Below are 20,014 nucleotides of genomic sequence, written 5' to 3' on the forward strand. Positions count from 1 at the left end.
TAAGAAAAAAAACCACTTTTAACAGAGCTCTCTTCCCATTTAGGGAGGGAGGAAAAGGAACAGGTAAAGAAAAGGATTATGGTTCTCAAAGTAATTTCTTCAGGAAATTTAGTTCTCTACCTCTGTCACTGTATCTGGCTAACACTGTATGTGACATCTATGCTCATGCATGCATTTTAGATTTTTGAAGCAAAATGAGTTAAAGCAGTAAATTTGCCTTTAAAAAAGATTATTATTAAGAATCATAATTAATGATGAAGATGATTCCTCTGTATCTATTTAACTGACCTTTCTTTTTCTGGTGAAGAAAATCCTACATGGACCTAATTACACAGGACCCAATTCCTCAATGTAGGGTGGTTTTGGCTTTTTTTTTTTTTTGTAAGAAGTTTATCACAAACAATTAACAAGGCTTTTCTGGATTTGCTGGACTATGAGAAACATTCTTGGAGCAGAGCCACCAAGTGACATTGCATGGGGTACCATGATGTCACCCTCCTGACTGAGAGCACTGCTATGGGCTCTGCTGGTTTGTGTGTGCTGCCATGGGGCAGATGATGGGCTGGCTTGTTGTTTCTGGCTGCTCTAAATGGCTGGCAATCCCCAGGTGGTGAATTGCAGCTACCCTGAGCTGAGCATGTGCTTCAGCTGCTTTGTCTCTATGCACAAGGTTACTGGGAAAGGGAGGTCACAGCCTGTATCTCCCCACCTGCAGAGCTCAGGAATCACAGCTCCTCATCTCCGCAATGACACAGCAGTAGGTCTGTAGCTACACTTTCAGCTCCACAAAAGTGTTTTAAAAAGGGATAAAAAGCATTTGTGATGGGAGGTGGAGAAGATGACTATACACTAATTATATTAGTGAGTTACTTGTCTTTTTCTTTTAAATTGCTTATTTTCCAAAATAACCACTGGAAACCTTTTGTTTTGGCACTTGAAAAAATGGATGCTTGAACCCAAGTGATCAGAAGTTATCAAATACAGATTAAAGACATAAATGATATAACTAACAATTACTTGGAAAAATTGGTGCTTATGCTGCAGAAATTACTCTTTCATAAATAATCTTAAAATTTCTTGTCCTGGAAGCTGTAATTTTTCTTTCCAAATGAATTTCCAATATGTAAGTGCTCAGAGAATTGACTAATTCATTTGGAAGTTTAGTATAAAATCAGTCTGAATTATAAAATCATTAATTCAAAAGTACCTTGTAACTCAGAATACACATTTCCTCTTACAAATTAGTACTTCGTTTTCATGCTAAACTAGTCTAGTGGGAAGTTTATGAATTAAGCTCAAGTAGAAAAAACAACTAAAAAAGTTTGAAAAATAACACACAGAAAGCAATTGCACCTCCTGAGGTAACCTAACCCCCTAATCTTACATGGACTCTGCACTGTTTTAGTGGGGCTTACAAAAGACTGCTATCACTGACTATGCTATTTAAACTGTGGCTTCTTTGTCTCTTAATTTGAAACCTAGCAAAGAGTGGCTAGCCAAGAACCAGTAATGGCTCGATTAGCATTTCCTCTTTGACTTGTGTCATGATTCAGTAACAGCTAAATAAAAAACCCCTTGGATCAGGTCAGTTGTTAAACATCATAATCATAGGAACATCATAATCTTCACCAACACTGAGCAGCCTGGCTCTCCAGAACAGCAGAGTATTAGCAAAAATGCACAACAAGCACCCACATCTCTTGTTAGTAGCTCATGGTTCATGCAAAGAAATGTAAAGCCTAGGAAAAGATAGTGTTTGCAGTAAGAAATTACAAAAAAAAACCCCAAACCCAAATCCCTTTCCTACCTGTTTTTGGAGAATCTGTTCAGAACCACACAAAACTTTGTACTTAAGTAATACCCTGAAATAATGCAAACTAACAGCTTTGCCCTTTGGATCTGATCAAAGGAAAATAATTTGAAGTAACACTCTGTGTTGGTGAGTGCCAAGAACAGTGACCCTACTGCTACTGTGAATTTAATCAGATGTGTGTAGTCAGTGAATGGATATTTGTGACTAGTTATAATTTCTTGTGATGTAAAACTGAAACAAAAAGCAGTCTGGCGTGACACTGTATTTCACTAGCTGTGCCTGTCAAAATGACTCATCCCTACCAGGAATGACAGGGTCTTTGGGCAGAGATGCTGTCCTAAGGGAGCTCCCACATTGGCAAATCTGACATAAGGCTACCAGCTTTTTTGACCTTTCCTTTGGAAAGACTAATCATGTATGACTCCCCACTTGCAAGTAAGCCCTGTCAGCCACACTGCCATGTTCCTCTGTGAGGCAAAATGATGGGGTACCATTTCTCCTGATTTGCTTTAGTCTAGGGGCTTTCACAGTGAGAATTTCTGCTTCCTTGCTTACTTTCACCCTTAAGGAAGAAACTGCTCATGATACTCATCTATTTCTCATGAGATGATTTCTCAAGGTCTTTGCATTTCATGGCACCTCCTGTGTAACAGTAACAATGAAAATAATAATAATTTCCCCTTTAGTTGTACTGAGGATGACTGAAATCTTGATTCAAAGACAGCTAAATCAATACAGTGCCACTGAGCACAGAATTTGTTCTGCAAAATGTGTGCCTAGCTACACTGAACAAGAAAAAAAAAATCCCTGTAATATTCAAACCCAATTCACAGAGCTTGCAGTCAAGAATTTCATTCATTGCATTTATAAATGTATTTTTACAATTTTTTTAAGATTTCTTTCCTGTAGCTGTGTCAGCTAATGTCCAGAGGCACAAACTGTGATGTCCTTGAAAATGAGTAAGAGAATATCCATCATTTAAGACTACAATCCCTCCAGAGTTCTGCTCTGGTTTAGTTTTGCCTGCTATATTTGTACACTCATTTCTTAATGCAAACTCCTCCCTCCAGGTCTTTGAAAGAACTCATTTTGAGCCAGGCAGGAATGCAACCCGAGAGCGAGGCAGAGCTGGTTGTCTTGTCACCAGAACTGTACCTGATGTCTCGTGTGAGAGTTCCTTCGGCCTCGGCTAGAAGCATTATTAGAAATAAAAGTATGAGAAAGAAGAAGATAGTAAATACAGCAAAGATACAAGATCCAGAATAGCGTTGATCACAATTTCACACAATATAATAAATTCCTAAAGTCATAGGAAATCAAAATCTGGATATCAAACCCAGAGAAATGCTGCTTCTCCACTTTGAACACTGGATGTTATGAAAATAGCAAGCAGGAAATTGTGGTAAGTTGTGGGATGCACCACTACATCCTACCTACTACATGAAGCAAAGTTTCCTACTAAAAGCAGGCTGACAATACTATTCCTACTTGATTAACACAGCTGTAGGGAGGCTAATGTGAGAAACGAATCCTCCTCTCTCCCTTTGACTTCAGGAAGTATTATATTGATCAACTGGGAAAGAAGAGCCCCAGGACAGACTTGAACATAATGATCTGCCTCAGCTTTCGTGAGGCAGTGACCATTACAGCAAGAAGTGTTGAGATCAGCCACTGGGGTGGCTGGTGCCAGTACCTTGATGAATGACTCCAAATCACCATTAAACAACTTAGCACTATACTGTGATCGGGGTCTGGGCTTCCTGTGTTTCTGGGGCTTAGGGGGAAGATTTGGAGGCCTAAGGGAAGGGAATATGATTACTGAGCAAGGTAGAATTAAGCCACACAACAAAATGAAATGTCTGTAAGCTCAAGGCAAAACAACAGAACATTGTAAAGGGAGCAATAAACACAATACTTATCAAACAAAGACTTTCCATCAAATTTAAGTGTACCACATTAAAGAGTGGAGAACTCCCCCATTAAAAATTACTTGTGGATAAATAATGACATTCTTTTTGAATCCCTGTTTTGCAGTTTTACCATATAAGTTTATTCCAAACACTGCACAATCAGAATGGCTTCTTTTGTTGTGGTCATGCATAAAATGTGCAGCAATCACTGAAATTCATCCTGCCAGCCATGGCAGAACACAGACCACTTGAAGCACCTCTTATAAAGAAGAGAAGTTGCTTCATGCTGGAGAAAATTCAAATGCAAATTAAAGGTGCTCAACACACTCCTAAGATGCTTCAAAACCAAACAGTCTGCATTTTCAGCTAGAGCCAAGAAGGTTAAACAGCTTTAGCCCTGCACATCCAATCATCAACAACTTCACACATTAAAAAAACCACCTTGCTAATTGGCTAATGGAATTAAAAGTATATCAACTTGAACAAATAAATAAAACCAGCATAACACCTAAAGAAGTAAAGGAAGAACACACAAAACTTTGGTCTGCAAAATTTTATCTAGTGTGTTACATGTGGTGACTACGACTGAAAGAGATTACAGAAAATAAATACTGTACTCTAGATCACAAACTACTTTGTGAATGTCATGCCAACAGTTAAATGCCAACAGCTTCCTTAGTTCCCATGCACCAGCAGCTTCTACAGGTTTTTTTTGACTTAGCAAAAAATCAAGTGTTTTTGGGGGATCAGTGAGAAAAAATAAAGCATAGAGCATTCAGCAGTGGGGCTTTAGTTTGTTCGAGTACTATCTGCTATTTTAAACTCATCTTTAAAGAGATCTTTTTCCCTCCTACAATTTAACTTTGACCTTAAAGAACATTTCTGTTTGCATATCTCACAGTCCAGAAACATAACTGAACCTTGGGGCAACAGGCAGGGCCCAGGCAAAGCCCAGGAGCTGGTGCTGAGGAACAGATGGGCAGGCCCTGCTCCTCAGAGTATTTTTCTCTAAGTGACCAGCTGTAACAAGATATGAGGTAAGATGGCTTCACTGCTTCCCCACTTTGCTAAGGTAAAATCATTGCCTAAATCCACCATCTCCTTTCAGCTGTTTACACAGCAGGGAACTTAGGATGATGTGAGCCTGATGAGTCTCCTGCATTGGAGTCAAGAAAGGAGGTTTTTCTCATTAGACATAAACTTGTTGATTTCCATGCATTCCCAGAATGGCAGCACCTGGAGGCAGAGTTAAAGGTACAGTTGTCAGAATTAATGGCAGCAATTAGGAAGAATGCTCTGATTTGTAACCACTTTTCAACTGAGGTCATGTAAGCAAAGAAGTTGAGGAAGTCCAACTTTACAGAGCTAACAAAGGACATGGAGTGGTGGGAGAAAATCCGGTGTAAAGTCTGTAGAGATGTCCTGGAAACATCAGGAGCAGGAAATATGGTTCTTGAAGGCATTGGGCAAGGATGTATTGCATGGGAAGGGAAGACTGAGACCAAGCAAGCTGGGCTGGATGTTCTGGTTTAGCAGGGCACACTGCCTGTAGCAGTGACACATACATATGGCAGCTGCAAATTCAAGCAGTTGCCATTGCCCCCTCCTAGTCTCGGGGGGCTGCAGAGCTTATCCAGGTTTATATCTGGAGGCAGCTTCAAAGCTGTGGCATTACACAACTTAAAAAGCACATGCAGCACAAAGCTGGGAGATCTAATACTGAATCCCTTCTCTTCTGTGGATGTTTAGAGCTGCTTCAGTACAGAACACATGGATGCAAGGGGAGGCAGGTATTTGTGTTCAGAGCTAGGTTATCAAAGACACAGCCCATTGCCCAAATTATTTTCCTACCAGCTTCTTTTAAACTGTGTGTCCTGACCAAGTGAATTACAAACTATGAGAGGCAAGGTATCTCTGACAACTGAAAAATATTTCTTTTCAAGCACTTAAGTTGCCCTTGCAACTTCCAAATTTGATGTGTGATTCACAAATATTTTTGAGGATCTCCCAGCTTGTCCCACCCTTGGCACTGGCCAAAGCAGCTCACAAAAATGAGGGAGATGAATGGTCTGATAATTTACTCATCAGCATGCTGAAACAGAAATGCTGAATGTTAAAACACACAGGGTCTGTACATAATATATGTAACAACAGCAACAAGCCTCATGAAGTTGTTAAAAAATTTGTAAATTCTAAGAGTTTACCTATTTTTTAACTCTAAACCAAGTCAGATAAAAATATCTTACCTTGTTGTCATGTATTCAGCCCTGTGACCTAGAAAGTTCAATAAAACACGAAACAATAATTTGTAGGTTTTAGGTTGAAATTTTTGTATCTAAATGATACTTAGCAAATTATTTTTAACCCTAACTTTCATACTATCAAGCAAAAGATATACAACTGTACAACAAACAGGGCACTGGAGTTACCTACTATCTCCACAGTTCCACCTAAAATACAAATACAACCCATGTTATGGAACAACTTTTTCTTAAAAAGCCTACCCAAAGATTTAGAGTCACTTGTTACAGTAAATAATTTCAAGGAAAATTCCAAACAATGTCTATTGTTGGTGCTCATATGTTTCAGTGGCTAAATCAGTATGGAATAGAGCTGTGCCAAGATTAGATTACATCTCCCCATGCACCTTGTGCCTAAACCTGTTCAATGCTGAAAATGCAGAGCTCTAGACACGTGTAGTTATTAAAAGACAGCTTACTCTCTTTTCTCTCTGTATTACAGGAAAAAAGTACAACACTATCCCTGAGAAACACCACAGAGAACTGCAGGGAACTGTAAAGAAGCAAATATCATATTCCAGAAAGGCTCCTTGGCAGATCAACACACCAGTAAATCAGGCATGACTGACTCATCATAATGAAAAGCAAAATAATGAAACAGGACAAAGATCATGGTATGGTAAGTTCCAATGAGCCCAGCATTGCCAAAGGGAGATTGTGCCCTATTAATTTATTGAAAATCTTTGAAAATGTCAGTAAAATAGTAAATGAAGAATCAGTTCAATTAATTTACTTAAACTTTCAAAGGCCACTGATAACTTTCTTCACAGCAGGTGAAGAAAGAAACTAAACAGCCACAGATAGAGTGGCAAAGTATTCTCACTGACCAAAAACTAGCGAAGAAAAGGGAAACCCAGTGGACTTATAATGGTCTTTTCTCATCATGGCAAAAAATGTAACAGCCATTTACTCAGACCTTCCCATTAGGACCATTTATGCAATCCAGAAGGCATTTATTAATATCTTGAGAGAACACAGCAGCTAAGGAGGCAGGGCACTGAGCAGATCACTGAAATACTTTTGTATCAAATCATGACAAAACTGTGAAGCCCCTTAAAGGGGTTAAGTGACACACACTGCAAACAAAATTCACTATTAACAGGTTCAAGTAAGGTATTAGTGAAGAATTAAACATCTATGCCAGTGAACAGATCTATGGATATGATCTCTGAAAATCACTCTGAGCTTCACTTGGGCTAGGTCTAAGTACACATCCCAGTTTGAAAGTGACACCAAACCAGCTTCTCAGACTCCAGGAAGAATGAATAACAGTGATATGAAAAACATACTATTACGTGCCAGTGTTCAGATACATGCAAAGTACTGCACAGTACTGAAGATCCTAGTCTGAAAATATATTTTGCAATACCAGAAGAATGTGGATCCCCCCAAAGCAGCACAAAGAAAACGTTTTGGGAACAATCTCTGACAGTAAGACATGTGAATGCTGCTGGCATCTATGTTAGCTAGGTGAAAAAGAGAGATCAAAGAAGAGTATGAAAAAAAACGTATGACAGAAAAAGAGTAAAAAAAGGACTTCTCCCTACTCAGGTTACTACGGGAAATTCACTGAGACTAAGAATTCCAATAATGAATGTTAGTAAAACAGAAGATGTTACAAATACTGTGCCTGGGGTGTTTTAAACACACCTTTGATATTAAACAGTTTAGGGCAAAAGGTGTCTGGGCCTTAGGGGAATTTCTTCTACAACTTGTTTTCTTTCCTGCATTTCCCTTTGCTTTGTTGATTTCTTCTTTCAATAGATGAGCCTTTGGATCAGGACTAATGTGATCATCAGTGTGCTTCCTATGTTTAGTATCAATTTCATTGGAGCGTTTCTTATTTACTTTCCAAGTCGGTAGAAGCAGATTCAGCACAGAGCACTTCATCTATCTTCCCTGTGCAGATCATGAATATGTATCTGCTGTGCTCATGAACAGCAAGACTGTAGTAGGCAGGTGATGAACCAGAATAGAAGCCAAATGCTGTTAACAGTGTGGGCAGCAGATGGGAACCTGGATCTATTCAGCCTACATCCTTACACTCTATAGTTTTGAATGAAAGCAAGAAAGGGTGTCAAAGGAAAACTTGCAATTGAGACAATCCTCTCCTTCTCCCCACTTTATTTAACACAGCACACTGTGTTATTTGTCTGCAGTCTTGCTGATATGAAAGTTTCCAGAAAAGGCAGTTTGAGGGAGCAGGGGAGCAGTAATGTCCTACAAATTCATTTCTGTATTACCTGCAGCAATAACGTTCATAATACCACAGTAATTTGATCCTTTCAATCCTCCCCATTCAAGAAACTTTCAGAATCCAGGTCCTTCATCTAAGACAGGGGCATTTTAATGCAGGTCATGCCTCAACTGAAGGGGGTACTAGAACTTTTTAACCTGTAAAAATGATGGCTCCAAATATCAGCTTTGAATGTCAATGCGTATGTTTGAGGTACTATTTGCATGTGCCATGCTATGGTGTTGGGACAAGAAGTATGTGCAAAACCACTGTGGGCAACACAGATGAACTACATGGGGGTTACAGATGGTGTGTAGAAGGGAATTCTTCAAACAGAATAGTCCAAGCATGCCTCAGCATGACAGAATGGCCCAGAGCCTAATGGCAATTTATCACTTGGGTCACCCTGCTGAGAAGTTTTTCTTTAGGTTTCCTTTCAAACAATTCTTTCCTTACTTTTTTCCAACACGGTTTATGCAGCAGATTCTGTTGCCTTTTATCTCCCTCCCTTCCACTGTATTTTTCCAAAGACATTTTCAATGAGCTTCCAGAAGAAAAACATCCTCTTTTTTTGACTAAAGTCAGCTGCACACTGTTTTGTGTGAATAAACTGTGCACCGCACACATTCAAAGTAAAAATCTATTAAATGAAAACTTCCACGAGAAAGAAGATAACACAGATGTCTAAAAACAGCTACCATCTTCTACAGTTCAGTTTTGGAAGAAAATGCTGCTTATATCCTATCCCCAACCTCAGTCACTCCCTGGATAGGGGCTTGTTTGGGTTATAGCCACTGAACTGCTAATAGCTGTTCAGGCACCTCCATGTGATTTGGGGATCTGGGCTTTTGTATTAAAAGCAAGAAGAGATGTGATTAACTACAGATACTTGGCAGTAAAAAGAAAGTTAGTTGACATATCTTTCAGAGTAATACTTTTAGCAAACAGGTTTCCTTTCTTGAGTCTAAACTTTAAATCATAGTCTTTAACTTCCAGAAGAAGATTTTGATTCTTTGTGGTGTAATCTCACTTCTTCTCAAGTGTGTTCCACTCTGTGTGTCTAGTCCTCAAGGTCTGTACTGAGATTCCCCTTTTTCCTTTGGTGCATGAGGAAGTGTCTGTTGGAAGGCTGGTAAGAGGCTGGAGCTGTGCACAGTGTGTGATTCATTAAAAACCTCAAGTCAACAGAATGCTTAGGGTGTAGAAATACGACAATTGTCACAGCTCTTGAATAAACCTGCACTGACTGTGTCACTCCCCTTTCAGGCATGAGATTTTTCATTCCGTAGTTCTATTGTCAAACAGAGTCATTTGTCTAAACATCCGTGCAGTGGGAATAAGTGTATGTTGAGGCAATAAAATCAATTTACTGTGTATACTCTTACCACTGCACCAAAAATGTAATTGGTAAAAATCAAATCTATGTTTACCAGACAATTAATCTTTAAGTTTTGTATTTTTTTCCTGCGTATCTTTGGCATTTCAGTAGGTTCACTGTATAGCTTGGAATAATTTTTCAGTTTATTGTGTGATATTTACCTTCTCCAAGTGTCCTCTGCAGCAAGTCATGTTTTGCTTGAAGTTTTGTGATGAGATTGCTACCTTCCAGATATTCTCTGAATTTCTGTAGAAATGCAGATGAATCTATTACTATGCATGACACATAAATCCCAGGAACTTCTGGATAATGATTACTTCAGGTGTTTGGTCTGCATCACATGAATGAGGAAGCAAACAACATACCATGAAATAGAACTGCTCTGTTTCCTGCTGGTTAGCTCTTCTTTTTGCAATGCTAGGCTTACTCAGGTATGTCTCAGAGACTGTTGACTTCACAGACTCTGTTGAGCGACTGTGCTGGAAACACTCTGACACATCATAATCTTCAATGGTGACCATATCTTGTATTGTCTGCAGGGTAGCCTCTGTTGTTTTTTTAACCTGGTATTAAAAAGCATAATTTGCCAAATGCCAGATAATATATACAGGAACAGCTTAGAAGGGAAGCTCATTACTCACAGTAACTCTCTGGCACACTCCCCCAAACAAACTGGTGTGTAAATGTGTAAAGTCAGGTGTCCTATAACAGACATCTATGTAACACACATCCTGTCTCATTCCCTGCTTTATCATGGTCTAACCCATAAACACAGACGTACCCTTGTGTTGGCTTTGTAGTGCACTCAAGCATTTTTTTGAAATTAGAATTGAAATATGACATGATTTGAATAAGGTCCCCAATCTGGGAGGCAAGAGATGATACAGTACTCTGGAGGGTCAGCTCTCCTAAATGTGGTCAGTGTGTTATATCTAAGAAAGAACAATTTACAACCAGACTGCCAGCCCTCCTATGGCCTATGGAGCACCACTGCTCATAGTGGAAACCCAGGCATGGATGCTGTGGACAAGGGATGCAGTTTCCATAGTGCAATAAAGTAAATGGTAAGATTCACAAGGATGTGATTTGCTTCCCAGTTTTGCTTCAAATAGAGTCTCTAGTAGGGTCAACCAAATCATGGACACGTCTACTTACAACTCCAGTGTAGTCAAATATCCCTTCCATGCCTGTCAAATGTGATTTTTCCTGCTATGCTCTTGCACTTCATTTCACTGAAAGAAATTATCTTTCCCCTTCCATCTTTGTTACCTTGAGAGACTTTCTGAATGCAAGTGGTTGGGCTTTTTTTATGACTACGGTACATGTCATTAACACTTTGTTCTAGACATTCAACATACAAACTAGAATGTGAAAAGCTGGCATCCTGAAAACTTATCAGTAAAGTACATGAAGAAACTAAATTATTTCTATGTTTTCTTTTGGGAACAGATTCTCAGGTAAACTGAAGGACTTTAACATTGCCTCAACTGTGATAAAAGTGCATTTTATTTCCACTGCCAGAGCAGGGGAAAGAGAACAGCATAGTTTTTTCCATATTTTACAAAAAATTACATTTTGCTAGGTGAGCTGTTCCCATCACAGGCATTCATTAGTCATGTTTATAAATAGCTGTAGCTGAGAGCATAAGAGATCTTGACTCAGCTACCACAAAAGGCAGTTCAAATTCCTTTGTACTACAGAAGTAGCAAGTTGAGGACTGGACAAAGGGTTGTCACAGAAGACAATAACTGTTCTCAGCGGCTTTCTGTCGTAAGAATTTAAAAATAAGTGCTCTAACAAGTTTACACTGAAGCATCTGCAAACCATGGAACTCAGTAATGTGAATGTATGGACAGGTAAAAGACAAAGTTTCCAAACCTCTGTAAAGCAGGTGAGGATCCACCCTAGCAAATGTGCCAGTATTTGATGTTTAAAATTAAAATCACTTATACAGATTGGAGCAACTTTGGGGTCATTTACATGCTTTTGGCAAGGTAGAAAACACTGCACCTTCCTGAAAATTATGTTCAATGCTTAGCCCTTGTAGATATAGGTCTTACCTCCTCATTTTCAATTTTGAGTGTAGCCAATCGTGACTGTAGTTGTTGATACCTAAGCATAAGCTCTGCTTGCACAGGTTGCTGGGCAGAGACCTGGCAAACCTAACAAAGAATCAAAAAGAGCTGTAAGATGCAAGTAATTAAAAAAACAGTCAATAGTCTTGTTGTTCTTTTTATAACTAGGTGAATTCCAACCAAAGCTATTAAAACTTAATAAAGCAGACAATAAAATGTGCCCATCTAAATTTAAAATACTTATGTGCTGTAAGGTGTGAAAGTATGTGCTACAGCTTATGAATAAAGAGCACAATGATTTTGTATGTGTGCTTTTTGTGGCTTTTGTATCACACAGAAATGCAAACCCTGGAGTTACCTTCAGAAAAAAATATGTACATGGGTGATTTCGAATTCTGCTTTGCTACTGGCCTTTGGTGTAGCAGAACAGGGCACAGCTGGGGCACCCACTATGCTTGAAATTTCCAGATGATAAAATGGGGGAAGAAGAAGGGGAAAAGGCTGCATTGCAGCATGAATAATTGGGAGTGGCTCTGTAACTGCTCTCAAATAGCACCTACAAACTCTGTTATGAGTGATGCAGGCAGTAAAGACAAAGTCACTGCTTACACTGGTGCTGGGCTGAGCACAGGCTGGCCAGCAAATTCACAGCAATGTCATTATAAATGATACAGAATATAGTAACACTTAACAGTTTTTACATGAGAACTTTGAAGCAGCAGACAGTGCTGCAAAGTTTTGTAAAATGTTATTGCTGATGCACTGACTTCTGGGTAGCTTTTACCAAAGGGTTTGGTAAATGATAAACTCTCTATCCTGGTATACAGAAACAGTCACTTGGGGACATCTGTCAGGGTACAGACCTCATCACCCATATGAGACTGGAACTCAAATTTCATTGGTGGACAAAAAGCAGTGGGGTACATTTCCATGAATCTTTGCTTGTCACTGCGTGGCTCCAAGCAGTCAACTGCATTTTCAATGATGTCTAATCCCTCATGCCTGGAAGTTTCAAGATTGTATTCTGCGGAAAGGTATGTTCTTAGGGCTCTGTTCAGACTAGCATGGTATCCAAGATCACAACACTAAAAAAACAACAAAGGGAAAAGAAAACAAATTTAGAAGGAGAAATGCCATTCCAATATCACAATCCTGAAGCTGTCACTAAAATTTTCTGTCCTGAAATTTTTCTATCTTTGAAGTATTTAACAAAATATCTTCTAAATTAAAATACACGACTGGGGTTAAGACAGTAAGTATTTAGTATCCTCAATCTGTTGCAAAGATTAATGGACAGTTTTAGAAAAGAGATCAAGTGCACATATGTGACAGTTTGCTTATCAGATACGGAAGAGAAGGAACTGCATATCAATAAAATCTGGGGCTCCACACACAAGTGGGCTTTTCAGCACCAGTAGCATCTGTAAGCCCTCAATCACCTATTTAAACACACCCTAACATAACTATCATCAGCAAAGTGAACTTGAAGCAATTCCTGCTTACCATGCCTGTGCCCAACCAAAACCTCCACAAATACTTTGAGCATAAGCAATCCATCTAAAATGCTTTTTCAAACAACAGGAAAGGTTTAACATCTTTTTTCCTGATCATGAAAATGTATTTAATGTAAACACCTTATTTCCCATGCTCATATAGAGCCAGAAATGCACATCATGTTACTAAATGCAGAAAGTCATAATTTATGTATTTTTTTTTCTATGAAATGGAATGTAATTGAAATCTAATTGGTAAAACATTAAATTGTGTTTGTTCTTGAATTTTAAGCATCCTCAATTTGCATTATTCATGTTTCATTAATATTTTAGAGAACAGCTGAATATATTTTAAAAAATGTCATAGCAGTAGCTTATCAGCTGACTGTTTCCCTACATTGTACAGTAAATACCCTCAATTTCTGCTCAGTGAGCCTCCAGACAAGGGGGGATGTCGCCTCAATAGTGGCACATCAGTTTGCAAACAGTGGCATACAATGCAGTGCTCTTTATTCAAACAGGTGAGATGTGCCCCAAGCAGAGGCCAGCGCCTGGCCAGAGCAGCCAGAGCACTCAGCTTTAGAGTCACCCTGAAGTCACCCACCCCTGCAGACTCCCAGGGTAACTATGGGGCTGGGTAAAGAAGCAATCTGAATTCAGTCCACTGTACCCTATATGCATATATGCACTGTTTATATGAGTACCTCCCTCACAGCTACTACAAACTCCACAGGACTCCTGGGACCCCTCTCTTTCCTCTTATTTGAAAAAGGAGAGAAATAGACAGAGAGGGAGACAGAAGGAAAGAGCTTTTAACCTATTTACCATACCAAAACCTTCGTGTAGAAGGGAATGAAACACTTTTCTGATGAATAGAAGGGAATGAAACACTTCACACCTTGACTTAGGTACGGTAAGCACTAGTGATGAAGCTGCTCTCTGAAATCTAACAGAGAGCTGTTTTATTCACAAGGAAGCTTCTAGAAAGACTAAGTTTTCACTCCTAGCAAGTACTCAGGCAGTGACTGCAGATGGGACAGTGGCTCTCCAAAAAACCAGATGCTGAACCATTCAAACAAAATAGAAAAGATGTCATGTTCAATCACACACACATGTTAATTTCTCTCTTTTGCATTCATAAAATGGAAATTTTTGTTACACTTACTAAAACAGCCACTCAACCTTTATAATGAAGTGCATCCATATTTCAAAGAACACCAGCCTCAAAAATACTGTTTCTAAAAGGAACTCTCTCTCTTGGTGTTTTTCTCTTGTTCTATGTCAAATCAGATCTCATATTTAATTCACTATCTTGGATGAAAAAGACAGACTAAAAGTGCTGATAAGAAAGTGAATTGGGACAGCTGTTTTATTTCATGTGCATTAGTTTCAGAGAGACCTCACAGAAGATTAAACTGAAAAGGAATTAGAAATAGAGGGCAGTGCCAGGTTTAGCATTGCCAACCACCCATGTGTTAGAAAACTACAGACTGAATTTTGGCTCTGGTGGATTAATCCGAGTATTACTAGAAAGCTTATTGATTTACAATTAGAGCTGTGTGGGTTTCTGAGGCAGCTTTTTTGCAAGCTGGAATATAAAATTGCAGCCTTTATGCTGTGACACAACTTCATTGTTTAACCCTTAATCTGCTCAGTCACTATCACTGTGATCATCTTTGGCAAGTGAGGAGAGCTGAACAAGGCAACAAATCAGACAAGAAGAGGATTTTTCAAGTGAAGCAGAGTATCTTGCCAGGCTAAGACATTTTCTTGCAATGCCAATGCCAGCAGAGAAAACAAAAATAAAATGCACATCCTGAACTAATGCTTTATCACTAATGCTTTATCAAAGTGGCTCTTTGAATGGAATTAAAAATATTTGAATTTGAAATTTTGCTTAAATTACTCATGCAAAAATAGAATTTGTATGAGGGAAGTTATTTTTTAAAAGCAAAACTAAATATTCAGATATCACAACTCATACTTCTGCCAGACCATAACCCACTTTCCCCAAAACCTGGACACACAGGGTAACAGCTCATATAGTATCCTGGTTATCAAAAAAGAAATGTTCTGTTTCAATCTGCTGAAAAGATGGCTTAGAAAAGAGAGTCATCTACACAGACACACAGATGTATTTACATGATTTTCAGGAAAAATCTGTAGATTTGTGGAAAGACTTCTACAGTTCAAGTGAGCAACCACACTGTCAGCCAAAAAACCCACGACTGTCAGAGGCTCACTAGTCAGCACACCAGGGTACAGCCAGGCTGCTGCGGGTCTGCTGCCTGTCTATGGGCTAGAGAGGTGAGATGTCACTTGCTGCAGTAACACATGAAGATGAGAAATAACAGAATGAAGTCAGAGAATAGGAGTTTGTTTGCATTTCTGGATTCATAAAGACTTTTGGCTGGGCAAAATGAAGGAAGATGAGGGATGCATTTGGGATATGTCTGAAAAATTAATTTTGTAATTTGCATTTTACTCTTATTTGAAATTAAATCTGAAGCAGTCTCAAGAGCATTTACTGCCTTTATTGTACCCCAGAGTATATTTAGGCTTGAACAAAACAAACTGAGTGCTTAGCACAAAGCTTCAACCAAACCAAGCTGCTCTTATTTCATTTAATTTTGTTTCAAGAATAGTAATAAAATTCCAATGTCAATGGAGAGAGGAATTAATAAAAAAAGACTTAATCTCTGAATAAGTCACTTTCTAAGTATTTTGTTACACAGACATCCACATTCAAATCAAAGAGATCTAAGGGTACATACCATATTTATGAGGACTTACATAATAAAGATTGTGAGCTGCATACACTTTACCCTGGTTTTAAACTTGGTTTTATGAATGATTAATAAAGAACCTTTACAGAATAAATTAAATTCACAATAGCTAAATGTTTCTTAACTTCTTAATGGTCCAAAGCATGCATACTGCAAATAGAGATTCAGAAACTTTTAAGAAAGACCAACACATTGATATTTTATTTATTTCAGCAGCAGAATTACAGTAAAGTTGTTTTGATCATTATTTCCTAGTATTTATCTTCAGATCATAAAAATGCATGGTAAGTCTGGAAAAAGGTCCTTACCTTCCTCTTAGACAAATTTAATGAATGTAAATGAGTAAAAGTATGTTCCATATGGACAGATGCTGGTACTAACAGCCAGATTAGCAGCACTGTGTAGTTTGTTGTTCCTCTGAAACTCAGAATCTTTAAAAAATTTCTACATACTAGGTAAAGATTACTTAATTCAGCTAATCTTTACTGGTTTTTATAGGCACAAATAAAGAAATAACTAATAACATAACTAATTCTAACATAACTAATTCTGTCCTGCACTTGAACTAGATCCCACTCTAGACAGCAGAGAAGAAATATTTAACAGAAAATTCAAATTCCTCTAGTACAATCTGCAGGGGACAGAAACACATTGTGCATATCAAATCCTGTTTACCTCTCTGCTTCTTTGCAAACGTTGGTCTCATCCCTCAGCTCACTAACTGCATTAAATCATCCAGCTAAGACTCCAGCAATATTTTTATATTGCTTTTATCACAAGAGTTTAAAATGAGCAACACATAATTTTTAGTCAGAAGCGCTGAGCTCTGTTAATGAAATGACAGAGTTGAACAGTTCAGACTGAGTTCAGATGGGAAACAGTAATTTAGGATTTTCCATATAAGCCTCATATAAGGAAATGCCATAGAATTCAAATGAAAAATAGGTTGGTTTATGTTTTTTGGGTTTTTTTTGGTTTTTTTTTTTTTTTTTTTTTTGTAAAAATTAGTAGTTCCTCTATCCTCCCCAACTTTGCTAGAAAAAAATTTATGGAGCAGTTTACTACCTTATTGCATGTATTTATCCTGCTTTCATTAGATATATTTTTCACTGACATAGGAAGACATTTAATTTCATTTATGGGCAACATCAACAGCATGGGGAGATCTAAATTCTTCCATGTTAACTGGAATTCAGACACAGAGCAGAGGTAATCCCTTTCTGTACAGGCAATGAGAGAGACTTCAGGGAAGCACAGAAGTCAGGCTAGCAAAGCAGGACAAAATAGAGAGGGCAAAGAATGAAACTGCCACCACTGCTCTGAAAACTCCATATTGTACCATGACATTAACAGATTTACAGAATGAGCTAGTCTGGACTGTTGCAACATATGGCCACTGGGAAGCATGTCTCACATTCCAATGATATAACTCCAAAACCTTGCCAAGATTCTTGCATTTACAAAAAGAGTTTCCTTTGTCAAGTGGCAAACACTCTGTCTAAATACCAGTGCTTTCACAGCATATTCTGATTAAATACAAATGTCTGAAAGACACTGCCTTTAAACAAGCTCACAATTGGATTAAATTAGCTCTGAAGCAAATTCTGGTTGCACATGTTTACAGCCTGCTCTTACAAAACAGTGGTGCAAAGGGCAGCTAGACTTTCCATTTAAATTCCTTAGGGAAGAGTAATTTCTCAAGCCATTTTGCCAAAAGAATGTTATTGTGTACATTGGGCCATGGCTCTCAAAAAAGACAGGCAGAGTAGATACAATTTTTCTGTGCTATTAAATATTGTAGAATGGATATTTTTATTAAAGACTAGCAGTTAGGAAGCTCTAGTCTTCATGGTTGTGTAAATACCCTTACATACACACTAACTCCAGTAGGTGTCTGCTCTGTGTGTATGGACAGAAAGCTTCAGTTCTCCTGCTCTCACAATTCTTTGTAAAGCTCCTGGCTGGTGGCTCCTCCCCTCAGTTTTCACTGCTACAGAAACCTCTGTAGACATCACTGAAGTGGGTAAGAATCACATGCATCTTCCAATCTGATAAAGTTTTGACCAAGTAGAAACACATACTGGAGACATTCTCTGAGAAATGTGAACTTTGAAAGGGAAGGCAGGAGAGGTGAAAAAATGAGCATTTATCCAGCTTCTGAAGGGGTGTGGGTGTTGGAAACAAAAAGAAAAGGACCTTTCCTTCCTTCCAGAATCCAAGAATAATTTATGAAGTTCACATGTATGAGACATGCCCTAATTAGTGACCAAAAATCTGTCATCTTTTAAGCAGTTGCAGGAAAATCATAGATGAGGTAGGCTCAACTTCTCACTTGGGGGATACCGCAGCAGGTACACAGCTTGTCCTTTGTTTTCTGCCCTAATATTCCACTTATAGGTCCTGGTAAATGCTTTCATTGCCTGGGCAACCTAGATGGGTGGATCAGGTTGTGCAAGTAGATGGATACAGACTAGACAAGGACAGGGCACACAATAAACCAGAAGAAATCAGGAGCAAACATGCAGTAGCAACTAGGAAAGGAATAAAAGAGATGTTGAAATAGAGACAGGAAAAAATACTGAAAACACAAAAAAGATTAATTGCCATCTTTTACAGGAAAGCAAGAAAGAAATGAAGCAAAACCATTTTAAAGGGAAAAGTTTTAACAAAGTTGGGCAAGATTTTATAAATTATAGAAACACTAGAAATTATAAAGAAAATATCAGTTTTTAGCTGACATATAATAAAACATGTATACAGAGATATTTTAGTCCATTAATTTTAAGAAGGCATTTTTCCCCTTCTCTGTGAAGCTTTGCTTCTCCAGTCAGTAGAAATGAGACTTCTTGTCAAATTCTGTATTAATTTATTCTATATTAGAAACCAGAGCTGTATATGAATGTTGTTTACTATTGGAAGTAACATGTGTTACTGTTGCAGTAGCAAGCATATTCAAATATCTAGAATTTCAAATGGGCCACTTTTTCAGAGGTGGACCTACAATGCTAGTGAAAGAATGTTCTGGAGCTTGTGTTTGCTGTCTCTGTATATACTCTATCATATATGAAGTCAGCTTACAAAGAGGGTGGGATGTGATAAGGGTGTGGGATGCTCCCTCTGCACCATGTAAATATGTCAGTAATACAGGAGACTAAATGCTGGCACAAGTCAACATTAGTGTATAACCTCATTCTTCTAGGATGTTCTCATAAAAACAACTTACTGAAAATAAGTAACAGGTATGCTGACAGTATAGAGTACAGGACTGATTGTGTCTGTCCTTCAAACTGCATGGAGTAGAACTGAGAAGCCATTGTATGTATGATTCAATGACTAAATGAATGAAACGACAGAATTTTGAAAACATGGAACAAAATAGTTTCTTTTGAATTAAATACCATTAGATGACCACTTAAGAAGTTGATCTTGTAAAAAATATCTAGATTCCAGAGACTGTACATAATGGGAATGTCAGATTTTCTATTGACACATGGGGTGCAAACACAATGTTCGAACTTTAAAGGAATGGGTTCAGCATCTTACTGGCACTTTATTTTGTGGAAATAAGGGAAAAACCTCTGAATGTACCATACAATATTATAAATAGCAAGTGCACTGTAGGCAATCCATATGACTAATATACTCCCTTTAAAACTGAAAGAAAGCACTATTCCTGAAGAGAATAAACATAAATACCAACATGCCGATACTTACATCGATCAAATCCGAAAGGTCGTGAATGTAATACTTGAAAACAGAAGCATTGGTTGCTTCAAGGGTGAGCAGGTATTCATTACGGGCCTTAATAGATTTCAGCTTGTTTTCAGAATATTTGGCTTGACGCTAGGAAAGACATTTCATATTAATGTATTTTAATTACTTCATTTTTGGTATGCAGCAGAAATGGTAACAATTCAAGCACACATTCCTAGTAACAAGAAAGAATCTTAATTTCCAGCCTGTTATACATACAACAGATAGAATACGAAGTGAAAACTTAAAATTTTGTTCCAAATGTGACAA

At 38.2% G+C, this 20,014-nt stretch overlaps 1 protein-coding gene across 6 annotated transcripts in view; it reads right to left on the reverse strand.

Annotated features, from left to right (window-relative positions):
- The window catches only part of SRGAP1 (SLIT-ROBO Rho GTPase activating protein 1), a 139,726-nt gene that overhangs the window by 30,532 nt on the left and 89,180 nt on the right, over positions 1 to 20,014 (reverse strand). For 2 of the 6 annotated variants that reach the window (XM_059846982.1, XM_059846981.1), the window contains 7 exons: positions 19,706 to 19,834; positions 12,576 to 12,797; positions 11,698 to 11,799; positions 10,003 to 10,200; positions 9,799 to 9,883; positions 5,970 to 5,997; positions 3,507 to 3,609 (listed from right to left, as the gene is read on the reverse strand). In XM_059846982.1, coding sequence (XP_059702965.1) covers positions 3,507 to 3,609; positions 5,970 to 5,997; positions 9,799 to 9,883; positions 10,003 to 10,200; positions 11,698 to 11,799; positions 12,576 to 12,797; positions 19,706 to 19,834 — 867 coding nt within the window. Of the gene's footprint in view, positions 1 to 2,968; positions 3,003 to 3,506; positions 3,610 to 4,261; positions 4,960 to 5,969; positions 5,998 to 9,798; positions 9,884 to 10,002; positions 10,201 to 11,697; positions 11,800 to 12,575; positions 12,798 to 19,705; positions 19,835 to 20,014 lie in introns of those variants that run through there. The other 4 variants (XR_009486568.1, XM_059846983.1, XM_059846984.1 and 1 more) reach the window with 4 other exon arrangements.

This window comes from Haemorhous mexicanus, chromosome 5, assembly GCF_027477595.1.
Source record: "Haemorhous mexicanus isolate bHaeMex1 chromosome 5, bHaeMex1.pri, whole genome shotgun sequence".
Taxonomy (NCBI): Eukaryota; Metazoa; Chordata; class Aves; order Passeriformes; family Fringillidae; genus Haemorhous; species Haemorhous mexicanus.